The sequence below is a fragment of the Lynx canadensis genome, chromosome C1 (genome assembly GCF_007474595.2).
Source record: "Lynx canadensis isolate LIC74 chromosome C1, mLynCan4.pri.v2, whole genome shotgun sequence".
Taxonomy (NCBI): Eukaryota; Metazoa; Chordata; class Mammalia; order Carnivora; family Felidae; genus Lynx; species Lynx canadensis.
Genome location: NC_044310.1, coordinates 101,585,640 through 101,604,981, shown reverse-complemented (window position 1 = coordinate 101,604,981; position 19,342 = coordinate 101,585,640). Strand labels below are relative to the sequence as shown.

Below are 19,342 nucleotides of genomic sequence, written 5' to 3'. Positions count from 1 at the left end.
CCAGACCTTTTCTTATGTGCCTTTGTATGTTCTTGAGTGCAAAAAAAAAAAAAAAACCTACCCACATTTTAAATATCATTTTCTGTCCTTAGTAACACCTAACATAGTGCTTTGCACAGACACAAAATAAATGCATAAAGATGATGACTGTCAGATTGCAGTTGTAAAAAATAGAACGAGTCATAGCTATGGTAACACAGGCATAGGCTCCATGGATTCTGCCTCGAAAGCAAATGTCTCTCTTCCTCTGTTCCAGAAAGAAGCCGTAAAGCGAGTGTTCTCTGGCATTCAGCCTACAGGAATCCCCCACCTCGGCAATTACCTGGGAGCCATTGAGACCTGGGTGAGATTGCAGGAGGAGCATGGCTCAGTGCTGTACAGCATTGTTGACCTACATTCCATCACTGTCCCCCAAGACCCGGCTGTCCTTCAGCAGAGCATCTTGGACATGACCGCTGTTCTTCTCGCCTGTGGCATAAACCCAGAGAAAAGCATCCTTTTCCAGCAATCTCAGGTCAGCTTCTCAGATGAGAACCAAGAAAACCTGTACTTTCAAATTATTTGAGGAAAAATGTGAATGGTGTATATAGCTCCTGTTAATGATTCTTTTTAAATTGTTGAAGTGACTTCATCAGATGCAAAGATTTCATTGTATTTATTTTTATTTTATTTTATTTTTTAATGTGATTTATTTTGGAGATGGAGAGACAGAGCACGAGTGGTGATGGGGCAGAGAGAGAGGGAGACACAGAATCCGAAGCAGGCTCCAGGCTCTGTGCTGTCAGCACAGAGTCCAACGCAGGGCTCGAACTCACGAGCCGTGAGATCATGAACTGAGCCGAAGTCGGATGCCCAACAACTGAGCCACCCAGGCACCCCTATTTTTATTTTTGATTTGAGAGAGAGAGAGCGTGAGCAGGGGAGAGGGGCAGAGAGAGAGAGAGGGAGGGAGGGATTGACAGAGAGAGAGAGAGAGAGAGAGAGAGAGAGAGAGAGAGAGAATCTTAAGCAGGCTCTGCTCTAAGGGCATAGCCTGACACGGGGCTCAATCCCATGATCCTGGGATCATACCCTGAGCCCAAATCAAGAGTCAGAGGTTCAACCAACTGAGCCACCCAGGTGCCCCGCAATGATTTAATTTTAATGTTTACCCTGCATTCATATCTTTAAATGTCATCATGAGGCAATAGTATTTTTCACCTTTTCCTCCATTATACTTTACTTGCTTCGTATAACAAAATGTTGCATCTCATTAGTACTTGTAACTCTGGAATTGTTTTTCTATCCTGGGTTGAATTCAAACTGATGAATTCATACTGTTGACTAATCTCCTGGTGATCAAGGATAGAATTTAGCAACCAGTGGTTTTGCATAATTCCATTTTGCTTTACTGGGTATTGCATTTGGAAGGCCTATTGGATAATTCCCATTGTTCATTCTTTGTATAATAGCTTTTGAGAAGATTTGAGAGAACTGGCTGGGAAATTGGAAGACCATGTCCATTCTCTTGAGTCCAAGCCAAGAAAGGCTTCAGAACAAAGCCAAAATATTTGACTCATATCGTCACTATGGATGAATCAGTTTACTCTTGGACAGGCAGATAGCCTGGACCAGAGACAGGGCACTTAAGAGACTCCCTAGCAAAGAAGATGAAAAATTTAACTGGATCATGCCCTCATTACATATCCACTTTAACATTATGACAAAGCCCCAGCCCAAGAACAGTGTGTTAGACATGTTTTGGCACATGTTAACATGTATACATGTATGGTATATATATGTGTGTATGATGTGTTATACATGTGGATATCTCCTTCCTTGATCATAAACTTCAGACAATCATCATTTTTTTTTAAAGAGAGAGAGACAGAGTGAGAGAGATATATCAGCAGGGGAAGGGCAGAGGGAGAGGGAGAGGGAATCTTAAGCAGGCTCCATGCTCAACATGGAGAGCAGTGCTGGGCTCTATCTCATGACTGTGAGATCATGACCTGAGCCAAAATCAAGAGTTGGACGCTGAACCAACTGAGCCACTCAGGAGCCCCTGCAATCATCATTTTTATGTATGTTTTATCACCCGCAAAACTTAGTATAAAAATTCACAGTGACCATTTTAAAAATATGTAATAGGGGCACCTGGGTGGCTCAGTCGGTTAAGTGTCCGACTTTGGCTTATGTCATGATCTCGCGGTCTGTGAGTTTGAGCCCCACGTCGGGCTCTGTGCTGACAGCTCAGAGACTGGAGCCTGCTCCAGATTCTGTGCCTCCCTCTCTCTCTCTGACCCTCCGCTCCTCATGCTGTGTCTCTCTCTGTCTCAAAAATAAATAAAAACACTTAAAAAAATTAAAAATAAATAAAAATGAATAAATAATATGTAATAAATGAATATCTTCAAAAAATAAATAGATTTATCAGCTTAAAATGTGTTTCCAGCTTGGAGATAATGTGATAAAATAATAGCATCTAATCATTAAAATATCCGTAAAGGCAACTTGTCTCAATTTCATTCCTCACAGTTGGCCTTTAGTTACACATAACTTTTCAAATTCGATCTTGGACTGATCTAATTGTTATAAGAATATAAATGTACTTGCTTATGTTGAGCATATACCTGCCTCCCTATAATTCCCATCCACTCATTTGACTTACGCTCTCTAAAAATGCAGAATAAATCAACTCTGTCTTCCACATGGCTGCTTTTCAAATACTCAGAGACCTTTATTATGCAATCTCTTTACCCTACAGATCCTTACCCCATAGGTCTTAACCTTCTTCACGCTAGGGGTCCCATCTCGGGAACAGTCTGTCTCTCTGAAAGGAACGTGCCTGTCCTATATCACGAAACAATGTTTATTCAAACGCTTCATATCTGTCTCCAACATTATACTGCTGACCATCATTAGAGCCACTTTTTAAGTTACTTGATACACCTTAAGTTCATCTAAGCTATTTTTTTTCATCTAAGCTATTTTTGATAAAAGCTCCCTTTTGATCCTTATATGACACTGTTTCTAAAAATGGTGTTCCCAGTACCTACTTCCATACTTCTGGAAGGGGAAAATGTCTATGTCTTCACAAAGTAACCACTTGCCAGACTGCCTTGTTAAGTGATGTTTAAAATTAAAGGCTTATTTACAACCACATCCAATGCTTGCACTTTGAGCTCATACCCCCAGGAATGATCACATTATAATTTTTTTCCCTTCTTTTTAAAGGATGTTTGGCAGTGATATCTGTAAGCATCTAAAATTTCTGATAATTAAGGTCTCTTCTTCAACATGATACTTTGTTGTTCAAAGTAGCAATAGAAAGAGCGCCCACAGTATGGGAGACTTTGTGAGAACTCCCCCATAAGTGAGGGATAATGAAAGTCACCTTCCTTGTGATTCTTGTACGGCATGTGATACGCTCATTGGTTCCAATAGTGGTGGTGGGTCTATGTCAGAGACTGCAGGTCATGGTGTTGGCTGTTTCCTCAGTGGCCTCAATGCAGCCTCACAGTGCCTCGAAGCTCCCCTTCTCCCATCCCTGACTGCAGCTCCCTCCGGGGAATTTGGGTAGCCTGCCAGTAAAATGTGAGGGAAGTACTCATCAGCCCATAGTCCACAGTTCGTCCCACAAAGACAATATGAGAAGACTTCCTCAGGTGTCTTTCTAACCTCAAGACATGTTTGGTCTGGGCCATTTCCTTCTTTAACTCAGACAACCCACCTTAGTACAACTGAGTGGATGGACTGGATGTTTTATCAGGTTTTCTTTCCTTGTTTAAATATTTAATAAAGAAAAATTTCAATATGTATAGAAGAGTAGCCTTTTGTGATTTGTCTCCTCAAGGTGGTTTTTTGTGGTTGTTGAAGTATTTTAAAGCAGATAACACATATCATGGCATCGCAGCCCCTGAATATTTCAGTGTGCCTGTCTGTAAACTGAGAATATTTTCTTCCATAGCCACAATACTGTCATCACACCCAACAAAGCTAATGATAATTCCATATGATCATCTACTACGCAGTCCGTATTCAAATTACGCTGAGTCTCCCAAAATGTCTTTTATATTTGGCTTGTTTGAATAATGGTCCACACGTTACATTTTTTTTGTATCTTTTGATTTGTTGTTCAAATTTTATTTTATTTCTCATAGAGTTAATCCTCCACTTAAAGAGAATTAAAACCTTAGGTTTTTTTAGACTCCCACTTTTTTTCATGACTTTGATATGTTGATCAGCCTTTCCTTTATTTGCTATATAATTAGCTCTTTTGAGCACAAAAATATTTTTTGTTGTTGCTTTTTCTTTGCTCTAATGTGTATTAGCTCATGTTTAGTGGCTATCCACCATGATTCGCAAAGTTGCTCATCGCCGTTTTTAATGGTTGGAATAGAAACTATGCTTGTCTAGTGCCCGTAGAGTGCCTGGACGTCAGTTCCCTCAGAATGGCCATAAAGCTTCTAGTTGTTCATGGAGGATGATGGGAAGTTCTTCCTCATGCTTTATCTTGAAAGTATGAAGGCATGTATTAGATTTACTTCTTAGAACCATTCTCAAATAGAAGTATAATCGAACAAGCTAGTCTCCCTGAAACAGTTATTATTCTAGACACGTGGCCCCATATTTGCAGTGTTCTATTAAGTGAAAGAATCCTCATGGTGTTCATGGTTTATGTCTTACCATACAAAAATCAATAATTAACAACTGTCTTTATCAATCTGTGGAGTCTCCAATAGATGGAGACTGAAAAGAAAATGCTCATAGCATTTAGGAAAAAAATTGGAAGTCATGTTTATTAGAAAACTAATTTTTTTTTAAATTTTTTTTAACTTTTTTTAATTTTATTTTTGGGACAGAGAGAGACAGAGCATGAACGGGGGAGGGGCAGAGAGAGGGAGACACAGAATCGGAAGCAGGCTCCAGGCTCTGAGCCATCAGCCCAGAGCCTGATGCGGGGCTCGAACTTACGGACCGCGAGATCGTGACCTGAGCTGAAGTCGGACGCTTAACCGACTGAGCCACCCAGGCGCCCCGAAAACTAATATTTTTAAATATATAAGATTGGAAAAGCCTTTTCATGTGTATGATATCTCTTTTAATCCTCAAAAGAGCACATGAGTCAGGGATTACTGTTCTTTCACAGGTTTCACATTAAGGTATGAAAATGTTCAGTAAATTATAAAATGTCCTCAGAGTCATCTCTGAGAGGTGCCTGATACCTAGTAAACGTTTAACAAATGTAGCTTCTTAATTTGACCTGCCATACAGGTGGCAAATCCAGGACTCTTTTTTTCCTCCTAAGGCACCACTTTTGGAAGGTATTCTCATGGGAGAGAACCTTATTCTGCACCCCCACCATGCCTTTGCCTCAGTAGCTGGCATCTGGGGGACAGCAGAGAGCCAGGGCTGACCTCGGGGTCCTCACTGTTTCTTGCTTGGACAGTTATATCACCCTTCCACTCCTGCCTCAGGCCCTCATATCAGCCATCCTTCCCCCACATTGCAGCCACGGTCATCTTTCTACTTCAGATACCTCAGCACCTCTCTCCTATCCTCAGGTTAAAAATCTAAACTCAAGGGGCACCTGGGTGGCTCAGTTGGTTAAGCGTCCGACTTTGGCTCAGGTCATGATCTCACAGTTTGTGGGTTCAAGCCCTGCATCTGGCTGTGTGCCGATAGCCTGGAGCCTGGAGGCTGCTTCAGATTCTGTGTCTCCCTCTCTGTCTGCCCCTCCCCCACTCACAAGTGTCTGTCTCTCAAAAATAAACATTAAAAGAATTTTTTTTTAATCTAAACTCAATTTCTAGAAAGCCCTTCAAGAATGAGGCCCCTGCGGGGCGCCTGGGTGGCTCAGCCGGTTAAGTGGCCGACTTCGGCTCAGGTCATGATCTCGAGGTCCGTGAGTTCGAGCCCCGCGTCGGGCTCTGTGCTGACAGCTCAGAGCCTGGAGCCTGTTTCAGATTCTGTGTCTCCCTCTCTCTGACCCTCCCCTGTTCATGGTCTGTCTCTCCCTGTCTCAAAAATAAATAAAATGTGGGGCGCCTGGGTGGCTCAGTCGGTTGGGCAGCCGACTTCGGCTCAGGTCATGATCTCACGGTCCGTGAGTTCGAGCCCCGCGTCGGGCTCTGTGCTGACAGCTCAGAGCCTGGAGCCTGCTTCGGATTCTGTGTCTCCCTCTCTCTGACCCTCCCCCGTTCATGCTCTGTCTCTCTCTGTCTCAAAAATAAATAAACGTTAAAAAAAAAAAAAAAACAATTTAAAAAAAAAAATAAATAAAATGTTAAAAAAAATATTAAAAAAAAAAGAACGAGGCCCCTGATATGTATTTATAAAATATACCTACATATTTTGTATTTATATATCATAAAATATTTTTACATATTTATATACATTATATTTATTATAAAATAATCTATATAATTTATATACATAAGGGGATATTATTCAGCCATAAAAAGGAATGAAATCTTGCCACTTGCAACTACATGGATAGACCTCAAGCATATAATGCTAATCGAAGTAAGTCACTGAAAGACATACTGTATGATTTCACTCATGTGGAATTTAAGAAACAAAACAAAGGGGCAAAGTCAAAAAAAAAAAAAAAAGAGAGAGACAAACCAAGAAACAGACTCTTAACTATAGAGAAGCTAGTGGTTACCAGATGGGAGGGGATGGAGGGATGGGTGTAGTAGGTGGTGTGCAGTAAGGAGTAAGTACCCTTGTGATGAGCACCGGGTGATGTATGTTAAGTGATAAATCACCATATTGTACACGTGAAACTAATATTACACTATATGTTAACTATACCAGAACTAAAATTAAAAACGTAATTAAAAAAAAAAAAAGAACAAGGCCCCTAAGAACATCAGTCCAGTGTTGTTTCCACTCTACCACTTTTCATTCATCAGGTTGTTTGTGTTCAGATGATCTGATTAGCTTTTACTAATAACTCTTTAAAGCAAGAGTTGGGGAGGTTCTGGTTTTATTTTGAGAAAATTTGATAAATCAGTTCTTAACTTTCAAAGCAGATAACTTAGAGGTCAGTTGTCTATTTAACAAGGGTTTTTGTTAGGTCCTTTCTTTGGGAGTTTTATAATGCATTCAAGCATTTAGTTGATCATGAAACATGTAACCAAGAGGGTAGGGATTTAGAAAACAATTGTCCTTCAAGCCAGTGCCAGCTAAAATTAGATATACCTTCATTACCCTCCCCATACACTGTTATTTACAAATAAAATTAAGAATTTTGGGGGCGCCTGAGTGGCTCAGTCGGTTGAGTGACTGATTCTTGGTTCCGGCTCAGGTCATGATCTCACAGCTCGTGAGATCGAGCCCCACATCAGCCTCTGTACTGACAGCACATAGCCTGCTTGGGATTCTCTCTCTCCCTCTCTTTCTCTACGCCTCCCCCACTCATGCATGTGCTCTCTCTCTCTCCTATACTAAATAAACTTTTTAAAAAAAGAATTTTTGAAATTGCGAACTAGAGAAAAATTTTTAATTATATAGCGCCCTCTTTTCGTGTATTATCCATTGTGTTAAGCAAAGTACTTGAAGCTAAATCCAAGACTCATTCCCCAGGTGCTATTGTTGTACATGGGAGTAAGTTCTAGCAATCATTTGAAGTAGGGAAGGAATTTAGCTGTGCTATAATGCTTATTTTACCAATAATTTTCATTTCCAATCCTCTGCATTCTTTCTCAGCAGTCTGACTGAAACAATTTAGACTTATTGAAGATTTTTCTCATTATTTTCTTTTTCTTTCTCTCCCAGTGGCCTCTAGTCATGGTGCTTCCCCTAAAATATGTTTGCCATATGTGGGGAATTTTACAGAGCCTCTCTTCTGAAAGGTGTGTGTGTGTGTGTGTGTGTGTGTGTGTGTGTGTGAGAGAGAGAGAGAGAGAGAGAGAGAGAGAGAGACTGAGAAGGAGAGAGAGCAAGCAAGCCCACTTGTGTGTGTGTTTGGCAGAAGTTTCCATCCCAATGCCAAAATCAATGGTCTTTTATTTCCAGCAGGCCTGAGTGCACATCCAGTCTGATTCCCACAGCTGTCTCTGAGGTGCACCTCTCCACATCTTTAGTTGTTACTTTCCTTGCGAACTAATCACCCTGCGGATGGAAGATAAAAGCTGGAGTTCATAGCTTTAGGCGCTGGCTTTCTGCCAGAGCCAGGAGAAAAGGACAGTTTCGGCCAGCAGACAGTATGTTACAGAGAGCTCCAGCACTGTCCAGGGAAGAGTTGAGGGAGAAGAGTGGAATCTACAGCTTTGGAATGTGGCTTCAGTCTCTAATTAGAGTTATGTTTTGTTTTCCAGGAAACTAAAATCAGTAATAGTAATAATAATAATAATAATAATAATAAAGGATAGTAAATAGTAACCAAGCTCTCACATGTATCCTGGCTCACGTACACAAACAAAAGGTGTACCTGACCCACTGTCCCTCATCTCAGAGGTGTGAGACCCCCAACACTTAAACTTGAACAGACAGTCTCATGTTTTCACTTACCCAGGAATTTTGGAAGCCTGTTTGACAATACATATTTATAGTTGTTGAACTCTCAAAGTTGTTAGGCTACCAACAACAGGTGCAACATACAACTCAGAAAGAAAGTAGGGGCCCCTGGCTGGCTCAGTCGGTAAAGCACGCGACCCTCAATCTCGGGGTTGTGAGTTCGAGCACCACGTTGGGTGTGGAGATCACTTAAAAAATATATGTTTTTTAAAAAAGAAAGAAAGCAAACAAACATCCGTAAAGATTAATGGACTTGAGAAATCAATTTATAAAATTGCCATTACCTCCAAAGTTTCTAGGGAGAGACAAAGGATCTGAATGGCTCATGGTATAAATAATAGAGAGAAGTTAGGAAGATTACACAACCAAGCTCCCCAAGTATTTCTTTCTCTAAGAAGTTTCCACTGGTACCACTTGCTCGCCTGGATTGATACTCCCTGTGACGTCATGAGCAAGCTATGGTAGTTTTGCTGCCTCCATCCTGGACCACAGGATTAAGTCGTATCATAATGATACTTTCAGGAAGAGTTCTATTTTACTATCATAGCAATAGTGGAAAAAGTACAGGCTTTACAGCCAGCTATAGTTCGCCTGAATCGCACTGTGACCTCTTTTTGTTGTCATATGCCGGGCAAGTTCTCTGAACCCCTGTTTTAATGTCTAGAAGAGGGATATTTAAATAATAGGACATATCATACCTGGTAAGTGTTAACTTTCTTTCTTGCCCTACCCCACTACACACAATACTGCTCCCACCAAGGCTTCTTGATACCGTGAAGATTTAAGGGTGGAGTGGAATTGGAAAGTGCAGCTCAAATGAATGATAGTACCTATCTTGATACTCAGTAATCAAATATTTTCTGAAAAGTTTATTGTTGAAGGTTTTGGGGGAGCTTCTTAAATAGTTCAGGGTGCCTGCGTGGCTCAGTCAGGTAAGCGTCCGAGTTCAGCTCAGATCGTGGTCTCACGGTTCGTGAATTCGAGCCCCACATTGGACTCTCTGCTCTCAGCACAGAGCCTGCTTCAGATCCTCTGTCTCCCCTCTCCCTCTGCCCCTCCCCTGCTCAAGTTCTCTCTCAAAAATAAATAAGCATAAAAAAAAAGAAAAGAGTTCAGATATTCAAAAAAGCAGGAAGATGAATGGTTGCTTTTTGCAATGCTAACCTTTGGGCATACTTACTTATTAATGCTTTTTGTTTTTTAAGAAATAAGATATTAGGAGTATAGTAAAAACTTTCTATTTAGCTCCCTCTAATCCCATTCCACTTGCTGCCTCCCCAGAGGTAACCACTGTATTGAATTTGATATTCATCATTCCAATGTATGTGTTTATATTTTTATTGCATAGGCTTTAGCCGTAACAGTCCATACTATTAATTTTTCATGTTTTAAAACTTTACATAGGTGGTGGTACGCACATAGCTTCCTGCATCTCCAGTTTTGTGTGCAGCATTACTGGGCTGAAATTTGTTCATTTTGACTGCTCTCGATATTCCACTGTCTGGCTCTATCACAATTTATTCATTTCCCCAGTAAAGAATATTTAGATTTTTTTTCTCCAGTTTTTTGTTATTATAAACAATACTATAGCATGCTTGTATATGCTTTATGTGTACGCCTGAAAGAGTTTTCTAGGTATGCGTACCTAAAGTGGGATCATGACAATGTGTGACATACATCATCAGCTTTACTGGATATAGCCAGATTGCTCTCCAAATTGGCATTCCAGTTTATATTCCTACCAATAGAAAAGGAAAAGAGAAAATACTCCCTGTCTACCATGTGAGCACGCAGTGGAAAGCAGCTGTCTGCACACCAGGAAGAGAGCTCTCACCAGAACCTGACCCTGCTGGCACCCTGACTTTGGACTTCCAGCCTCCAAAAATGTGAGACAATAAATTTCTGTTGTTTAAGCTACCCAGTGTGGGGTATCTTGTTATGACAGCCAAGCAGATTAATACAGAGCTACTTAGCCATTACCGTAAGTGGAAGGCTTGTGCTTGGATAGGAAATTCAATATTGTTAACATGTCAGTTCTCTCTAATTTGATCCATAGATTCATTGCAATCCTAATTGAGATGTTGTAGACACTGACAAATTGAATTTGAAATGTATATGGCAATACAGAGTACTTAGAATACCCAAAACAGTTTTGAAAGAGAAAACACAGTTGGAGGACTGATACCACCTTTCCTTAAGACTTACTCTAAAGCTACAATAATCAAGTGAGTGTGGTCTTGAGATAAGAATAGACTAATAGATCAATGCAAAGGAATAGGGAATCCAGAAGTATACCCACATCCAGAAGCCAAATGTTTTCAACAAAAGTGTCAAACCATTTCAGTGGGAGAAAGATAGTCTTTTCAGCAAATGGTTTTAGGTGTCCAACTGGATATCCATATGGGGAGAGGGGAATGAACCTTGGCTGTTATCTTACACCATTCACAACACATCAACCTAAAACTACCATAGACCTAAATGTAAATGTGAAAACTATAAAACTTCCAGAGGAAATCATGGGGGGGGGGGGAATCTTCCAGACCTTGAGGGTAGGCAAAGCCTTCTTTGAAAGTACAAGAAAAGCATTTAACTTAAAAGAAAATGTTGATACTTGTTTGAGTTCCTGAAAAGATAAAGCTTCTATTTTTTTTTTTAATTTTTATTTTAGAGAGTGTGTGAGCAGGGGAGAGGGCCAGAGGGAGAGAGAGAATCCCAAGCAGGCTCCATGCTCCAAGCCTGATGGGCTTGATGCAGGGCTGAATCCCCTGACCCTGGGATCATGACCTGAGCCGAAATCAAGAGTCAGATGCTCAACCGACTGAGCCACCCAAGCGCCCCAAAGCTTCTATTTTTTGAAAGACACCATTAAGAAAATGAAAAGGTGAGGGGCGCCTGGGTGGCGCAGTCGGTTAAGCGTCCGACTTCAGCCAGGTCACGATCTCGCGGTCCGTGAGTTCGAGCCCCGCGTCGGGCTCTGGGCTGATGGCTCGGAGCCTGGAGCCTGTTTCCGATTCTGTGTCTCCCTCTCTCTCTGCCCCTCCCCCGTTCATGCTCTGTCTCTCTCTGTCCCAAAAATAAGTAAACGTTGAAAAAAAAAAAAAAAAGAAAATGAAAAGGTGAGCCATAAAGTACGAGAAAATATTTTTAATACATGCATTTGACAAACTCTGTGCCAAATATATACAGGACTCTTAACTCAGTAAGACAGCCTAATTTTGTAATTGGACACTATATTTGAACAGACATTTCACAAATGAAGAAGTAAGCACGTGAAAAGCTCAACATCATGGTTGTCAGAGAAATGTAAAATAAAACCACAGGGATATACCATTTCACCCAGTTGGTTGACTAAAATTAAAAATACTGGCAATACTAAATTTCAGTAGGTTATGAAGCAGATTGAACTCTCATACATTGCTAGCAAAAATATAAAATGGCAGTTTCTTACAAAATTAAACATTACCCAATGACCCAGTAATTCCAGTCCTGGGTATTTTCCCAAGAGAAATGAAAACATTGCCTACAAAATGACTTGTACACAAATGTTCATAGTATTTTAGTTATAATAGCCCCCCAAAATCTTAAACACCCATCAACGAGTAAATAGATAAACCATTGTAGAATATTCAGTTAATGGAATACTATTCAACCATGAAAAGGAGTATATCACACTGTGGAGGAGTCTCAGAAATATTATGTTGCTGGAAGCCAAGCACAGAAGAGTTCATATTATATAATTCCATTTACAGGCTATTCTAGGATAGGCAGAACTAATCCATAATAACAGAAAACAGGTCAGTGGTTTCCAGGAGCAGGGGTGAGGGATTTGTTGCAAAGGGGCATGAGGGAACTTTTGGGGGACATTGAAATGTTCTTTGTCTTGATGGGTGTGGTGCTTACACATGTAAATTGGTCAAAACTCATTGGACTGAACAGCTAAAATAGGTACATCTTACTGTGTATAAATTATGCTCCACCAAAGTTGATATAATATAAAAAAAATTTTTTTGAAATAAGTAGACACTCTGATGGGTTATATAAGTCAAAATTTTTTTGAAATAAGTAGACACTCTGATGGATTATATAAGTCAAAAGAAAAAAGAACCATGGAATTGTGTACAAACACTACAGGTATTTCAATGTAGCTGTTGTTCAGACATTTAAAATGGCGCAGACAAAACAGATATGGCATGAAAATGTCATCCAATCTTTGAGTCATCCATTCACAGTGAAGCCAAGAATCAACCTGCTCACAGATTTAGTAACTAAACAAATTATTTGATTTGTTGAGGTAACGTGTTCCTTGTACTTCTTCAAATGGTACAGATCGTAAACCAGCCAGAAGCACTGTGAAACCAAGTGTTACAACTATTGGCATCCCTCCAGGGAAAGTGTGAGAGCAATGTGCTTATTAGGACAGTGTTTAGAATTAGATTGAAGGGATTTTTTTTTTAATTTTTTTTTTAACGCTTATTTATTTTTGAGAGAGACAGAGACTGAATGCGAGCTGGAGAGGGGCAGAGAAAGAGAGAGACACAGAATCCAAAGCAGGCTCCAGGCTCTGAGCTGTCAGCACAGAGCCTGACGCAGGGCTTGAGCCCACAGCCATAAGATCACCACCTGAGCCGAGGTTGGATGCTTAACCAACTGAGCCACCCAGGCGCCCCTAGATTGAAGGGATTTTAACTGCCAAGAATTTCGGGAAATTTTAGTCAAAAACTGAAAAGAGCTTAAAATAAGAATATGAAAACCATCTTATAATTTAAGATTTTCATTATTTTTGCTTTGAAATTGATGTGTTTCTTTGTCTAAACATTATTTATCCAAATCAAAGCAAACAAAAAATACGTAGGGAGAGCCATCTTTTTTTTTTTTTTTTTTTAATGTTTATTTATTTTTGGGACAGAGAGAGACAGAGCATGAACGGGGGAGGGGCAGAGAGAGAGGGAGACACAGAATCGGAAACAGGCTCCAGGCTCCGAGCCATCAGCCCAGAGCCTGACGCGGGGCTCGAACTCACGGACCGCGAGATCGTGACCTGGCTGAAGTCGGACGCCCAACCGACTGTTCCACCCAGGCGCCCCAGGAGAGCCATCTTTTACAAACATATTTTCTCTCTTTTTTTTTAAGACCTTATTATTAAGTAATCGCTACACCCAATGTGGGGCTCAAACTTACAACCCCAAGATCAAGAGTTGCACGCTCCACTGAATGAGCCAGCCAGGCGCCCCTACAAACATATTTTCTACTTCGTTACGTCACAGGATTACGAACACAACGAAGTGTTTGTGTTTTTAATGAAGTGCAACGTGACCCCTTACCTGGGCTTAGTCTGTTCTTACTTCTTATACTTCTTTACTTCTCTGATTCACTGATACATAACCACTTCTTCCTTTTAGGATTTTCTCTTGACTCTAATGATAGGGCAGTAATGTATTTTTCTTCTACTCCTCTGATCATTTGTTTCATTTACTGACTCTATTGAATCCGCAGTTCTGTCCTGAGATAAAAATCTCCCCATATATATTCTGCCCTCCTAAAGTCTTACCTCCTTCTATAACTTTCAGCCATTTTCTCTCCCATCTTTGCTGCCAGCGCCTACCTTTCTTCTTAATTCTACACTTGCACTTTTAGCTACCTTCCAGGCATCTCTATCTGGATTACTTTCCCAAATCTCAACTTCAACATACCGGAAGCCAGGGCTTTCCTTTTTGCCTCTGACCAGTCCCTCCACCTGATTTTTTTAAATAATTTGAGGCGAGATTCATGTAATATAAAATTAGCCATTTTTCCTAACTTGAGAAATAGGTTTAATCTGTATGTTTTTCTTTACACAGTATTCTTTAAAAATAGTGATAAAATATACATCACATAAAATTTATCATCTTAACCATTTTTTTTTTCAACGTTTATTTATTTTTGGGACAGAGAGAGACAGAGCATGAACGGGCGAGGGGCAGAGAGAGAGGGAGACACAGAATCAGAAACAGGCTCCAGGCTCTGAGCCATCAGCCCAGAGCCCGACGCGGGGCTCGAACTCACAGACCGCGAGATCGTGACCTGGCTGAAGTCGGACGCTTAACCGACTGCGCCACCCAGGCGCCCCATCATCTTAACCATTTTTAAGTGTACCATTCAGAAATGTTAAATACAGTTCCACTGTTGTGTAACCAATCTCCATAACTTTTCATCTTAGAAAACTAAAGCTCTGTACCCATTAAACAACAATTTCACATTCTCCACCTCCTCCAGTCCCTGGTCACCAACTTTCTGTCTCTATGAGTTTGACTACTCTAGGTAATTCGTATAAGTAAAATCATACAGTATTTGTCTTTTGTGACTGTCTTATTTCACTTAGCCTCATGTCCTCAAGGCTCATCTGTGTTATAGCATGTGTCAGAAATGTTCTTGTTTTTAAGGCTGAATAATATTCTGTTGTATGCATATACCTCATTTTGTTTATCCATTTGTCTGCCAAAGGACATTTGTGTTTCTTCCACTTATTGGCTATTGTGAATATGGGGGCACAAATGCTTGAGACCCTGCTTTGAATTTTTTATATCTATACCCAGAAGTATGCTGGATCATATGGTAATTCTATCTGTAATTTTTTGAGGACCACCTTACTGTTTTCCATAGTAGTTGGACCATTTTGCACTCCCAGCAACAAAGGTTCCAATTTCCCTGTCCTCACCAGCCCTTGTTATTTTCTGGGCTTTTTGTTTGTTTGTTTGTTTTTGATAGCAGCCATCTAATGGATATGAGGTGATACCTCATTGTGGTTTTAATGTGCATTTTTATAATGATTAGTGATGTTGAGCATCTTTTTATATGCTTGTTGGTCATTTGTATATCTTCAGAGAAATGTCTATTCAAGTCCTTTGCCCATTTTCTTAAATCAGACTGTTTGTTTGTTTGTTGAGTTGTAGGAGTTATTTTCTCCCATTTTGTAGGTTGCCTTTACGCTTTGATTGTATATTCTTGATGAAAAAAAGGTTTTAATTTTGATGTACTCCAAAAAACCTCCATTATTTTGTTGGACCTAAATTCCCAGGGCTATTGGACATGCCCACACAGAAATTTAAAATAGAAGCTACTAAAAAATGGATTTTATTTTTTTAAATTTTTTAAAAGTTTTTATTTATTCATTTCGAGAGAGAATCCCAAGCAGGCTCTGCACTGTCAGCACAGAGCCTGATGGAGCACTCGAACTCCGGAAATGTGAGATCTTGACCTGAGCCGAAACCAAGAGTTGGACGCTTAACTGACCAAGCCACCCAGGCGCCCCAAAATTGGATTTTATTTACAAAATAAGCAAACTGTCTGCCATCAAGTTCTGTACAGGATAGCTAACACTCTTCCTTCCTCAAGGTAGCCAATTTTGAGAGTTGCTTGTGGTAGATTGTTACTGTTTTAATTATTCATGTTCATTTCCTGTAAGAACAGGGATCAGCCAACTTTTTCTGTAAAGGCACAGATAGTAAATATTTTAGGCTTTGCAAGCCACATGCAGTCTCTGTCACCCCTGCCATCACTACCACCTCTTCTCCTTTTCCTCCTCCTATTTTGCCTTCTCCTCCCTCTCACCCTCTTTTTTATTTGATTATCCTTTATTTATTTTTGAGAAAGAGAGAGACCAGGGGAGGGGCAGCAGAAGAAGGAGACAGAGAATCCCAAGCAGACCCTGTGCTGTCAGCCAGAGCCTGACGTGGGGCTCGACCCCACAAACTGAGATCATGACCTGAGCTGAAGTCAAGAGCTGGACGCTTAACCAACTCAGCTACCCAGGTGCCCCTATTTGGTTACCCTTTAAAAATGTAGAAACCATTCTTAGCCCATGGACTGAACAAACACAGTCCACAGGCCAAAGGCCTGTGAGCAGTAGTTTGCTAACCCTAGCAATAGTTTGCTAGTAGTATGAGGATTAAGTGCCCTTATCCACTGGCATGTGACTATGAGTGCATCCTTTGGGGGAAGTGACTATTCCTACTCCAGTGATGTTGGGTTCCTCCATATGACAGTAAAAAGTGAGTGGGCATTGTATACATGATGCCTAAACAGAACCTTTAAAAGCAATTTCCTGTTTGTTATAACTCTGCTGCTCTTTTCTTCTAACTTGAGAATGGCATGTTCCAGATAGGGAATACTCCTTCCATTTGGGTCTTGGAATGAGAAGGTGTATAAGATAGAGCTATAGCCAGCCTTCAGCTACCAATATATAATGTGTATGAGAAAGAAGCCATAAGCTATAAGCCATTTATGTTGGGGGTTACTTGTTACTCAGCATAGCCAAGAAATAGCTGGCTAATATAATGCAATAGGTTTTTTTAAATCCATATATACACTCATACATACGTATACACAATAAGCAATACAGTTTAGATGGGGATGACTTTTAACTCAACTGCAGGCTGATAGAAACTGTTTATTTAGCTTTGGAAATATTGGACTAGAAAACGTATAGAAAAAATCCAAATGTGTACACGTAAATACTGACAGTTGAAGAGAGTGAGTGAGAGTTTATCATTGATAACATACTGCTTTTAATTAAGATCAGATCCCCAAACAAGGTTCTGTGAAGGGGATTTGTCATGGGGATGATGAGTCCAATAAAAATACTCCGCCTGAAATTGTTGGTTTTGAGAAGATATGATAAATGGGAATTTGTGAGTCTGAATGATCTTCCAAGTGTTCTAACCAAAATTTACAGGGCCTGATTCCTGGGAAGATCACAGTGTTTCTATGGGAAATAGTAAAATCCTGAGGGACACTGAGGGTATTTTAGACATTTGATCCACTATTTACTGAACCAGCTAATTGCTTGAATGCATTTGATTGCTACCTAACAGCTATAGCTTTGGGAATCATGGTATTCTATGTTCTTTTTGTTAATTAGATATTTTTAGAGAATAATGTAACAAACATTCATGTTTCCAACAGCAAGGGTGAATATTGTTAACATTTTGTCATATTTGCTTGACTTTCTTATATTAAAAAAATGATTATGAAGTTGAGGTCCCCTTTAATTCTTCCCCTTGCCACTCCCCATACCCCTCCTCCCTGCATCCCTTTTCTCTCTCCCCAGGCAACCAAAATCATAGATTTGGTGTGTGTCAATCTAGCCAATCTTTCATACTGGTTTTCACATATAATTTCATGACCAATATATAATATTTTTATTTGTATGGTTTTTAAAAATTACATAAGTAATGCCATATTGGGGTGCTTGTAGCAATTTTCTTTTTTCATGCAGCAGTATGTTTTTGTGATCTCACATTTTATACATATAAATCTAGTTCATTTCTTTTATGTGTTGTATAGTGTGCTATTATATAAATATGCCACACTTTATTTAGACATTTCCCCATTAATCAATCTTTAATTTCATTCATGCATTCATTTAACAAATATTTATTGAGCACTTACTGTGTTCTTGGTACTCTGCTAGGTATTCCCATTGCTTTGCCACCATGGTACTCGTAACTATAGTAAATTTTCCAAACATAAGGTATATGAGGTGATAGGTTATTCAAAAAAACATTAAGGGATATTAGGAGTGTCACTGAGGGAGACAGATTGTTATGTTAAACAGTGCAGTCTGGTGAGCCTCCTTAATGACATTTTAGCAAAACACTTAAGGTGAAGGAGTCAGCCAGGTGGCTGGCTATCTGGGAGAAGAGAATTCCTATCACAAAAAAGAGCCCTTGCAAAGCCCCTAGGGTGGGAACATGCCTGGTGTGTTCAGGGAACCCGAGAAGGCCAGCATGGCTGGAGAAGAGGGAGCAGAGAGGGAGGAGGGCTGGAGGACTGGAATCACAGATGTTATAGGGTTGAATAGGAGTCGATGATCGTGCCTGGTCATGTAGGCCATTATAAGGACTTTGGCTTTTACTCAAAGGAAATGGGAAGTGCTGGGTTTTGAACAGAAAAGTCGCATGATCTATGTTTTTAAAAGATCAGTTCAGCTGTGTTGAGAATAGATTGTATGAGCAGTCAGGTGGAAGCATGGAGACCAATCAGCACGTTATTACAGTAATCTAGGTGAGGGTTGATGGTGCCTTGGACCAGGGTGCTAGCAGAAGTGTTAAAAAGTGGTAAGATTCTGAATATATTTTAAAGGTAGAATTAACAAGATTTGCAGATGGATTAGATGTGGAGCGTAAGAGAAAATGAGGTGTGAGAATATCTCCAAGGTTTTTGCCTAAGTCACTGCAAGGATGGAGTTGCCACCAACAGAGATGACAACTGTGGACAGAACAGGTGCAGGATGGAAGAGTGGGAAGTCAGTTTGGGATGTGTTGAGTTTGAGGTGTCCCCTAGGTATCTATGTAAAGATGCTCGATAGTATATAAGTCTAGAGTTCAGCAAGGAGGTCTGGCTGAAAGTACAAATTCAAAGGTCATCAGTTATATAGATTGTATTTAAAACCATGATTACAGGGACGCCTGGGTGGCTTAATTGGTTGAGTATCTGACTCTTGCTTTCAGCTCAGGTCATCTGATCTCACGGTTCGTGAGTTTGAGCCCTGCGTTCGGCTCTGTGCTGACAGTGTGGGGCCTGCTTGGAATTCTCTCTCCCTCTCTCTCTTTCAGCCCCTCCCCCACTCGTGCTCTCTTTGTCTCTCTGTCAAAAATAAAATAAACTTAAAATAGTATATTTCCAGGGTTGTGCATCCATCACCACAATCAATTTTAGAACACTTTCTCACTCTAGAAAGAAACGTTGTGTCCATTGCCCTCTCCACCCACTCCCTGGCAACCAGTACTCTTAACCTTGTCTTCTGTGGATTTGCCTTTTCTGAACCTTTCATAAAAACGGAATCATACAGCGTGTGTTA

General features: G+C 40.3%; 1 protein-coding gene across 1 annotated transcript in view; it reads left to right on the top strand.

Annotated features, from left to right (window-relative positions):
- The window catches only part of WARS2 (tryptophanyl tRNA synthetase 2, mitochondrial), a 96,921-nt gene that overhangs the window by 50,870 nt on the left and 26,709 nt on the right, over nt 1-19,342 (top strand). The window contains exon 2 of the mRNA XM_030325754.1: nt 257-514. Coding sequence (XP_030181614.1) covers nt 257-514 — 258 coding nt within the window. The remainder of the gene's footprint in view (nt 1-256; nt 515-19,342) is intronic.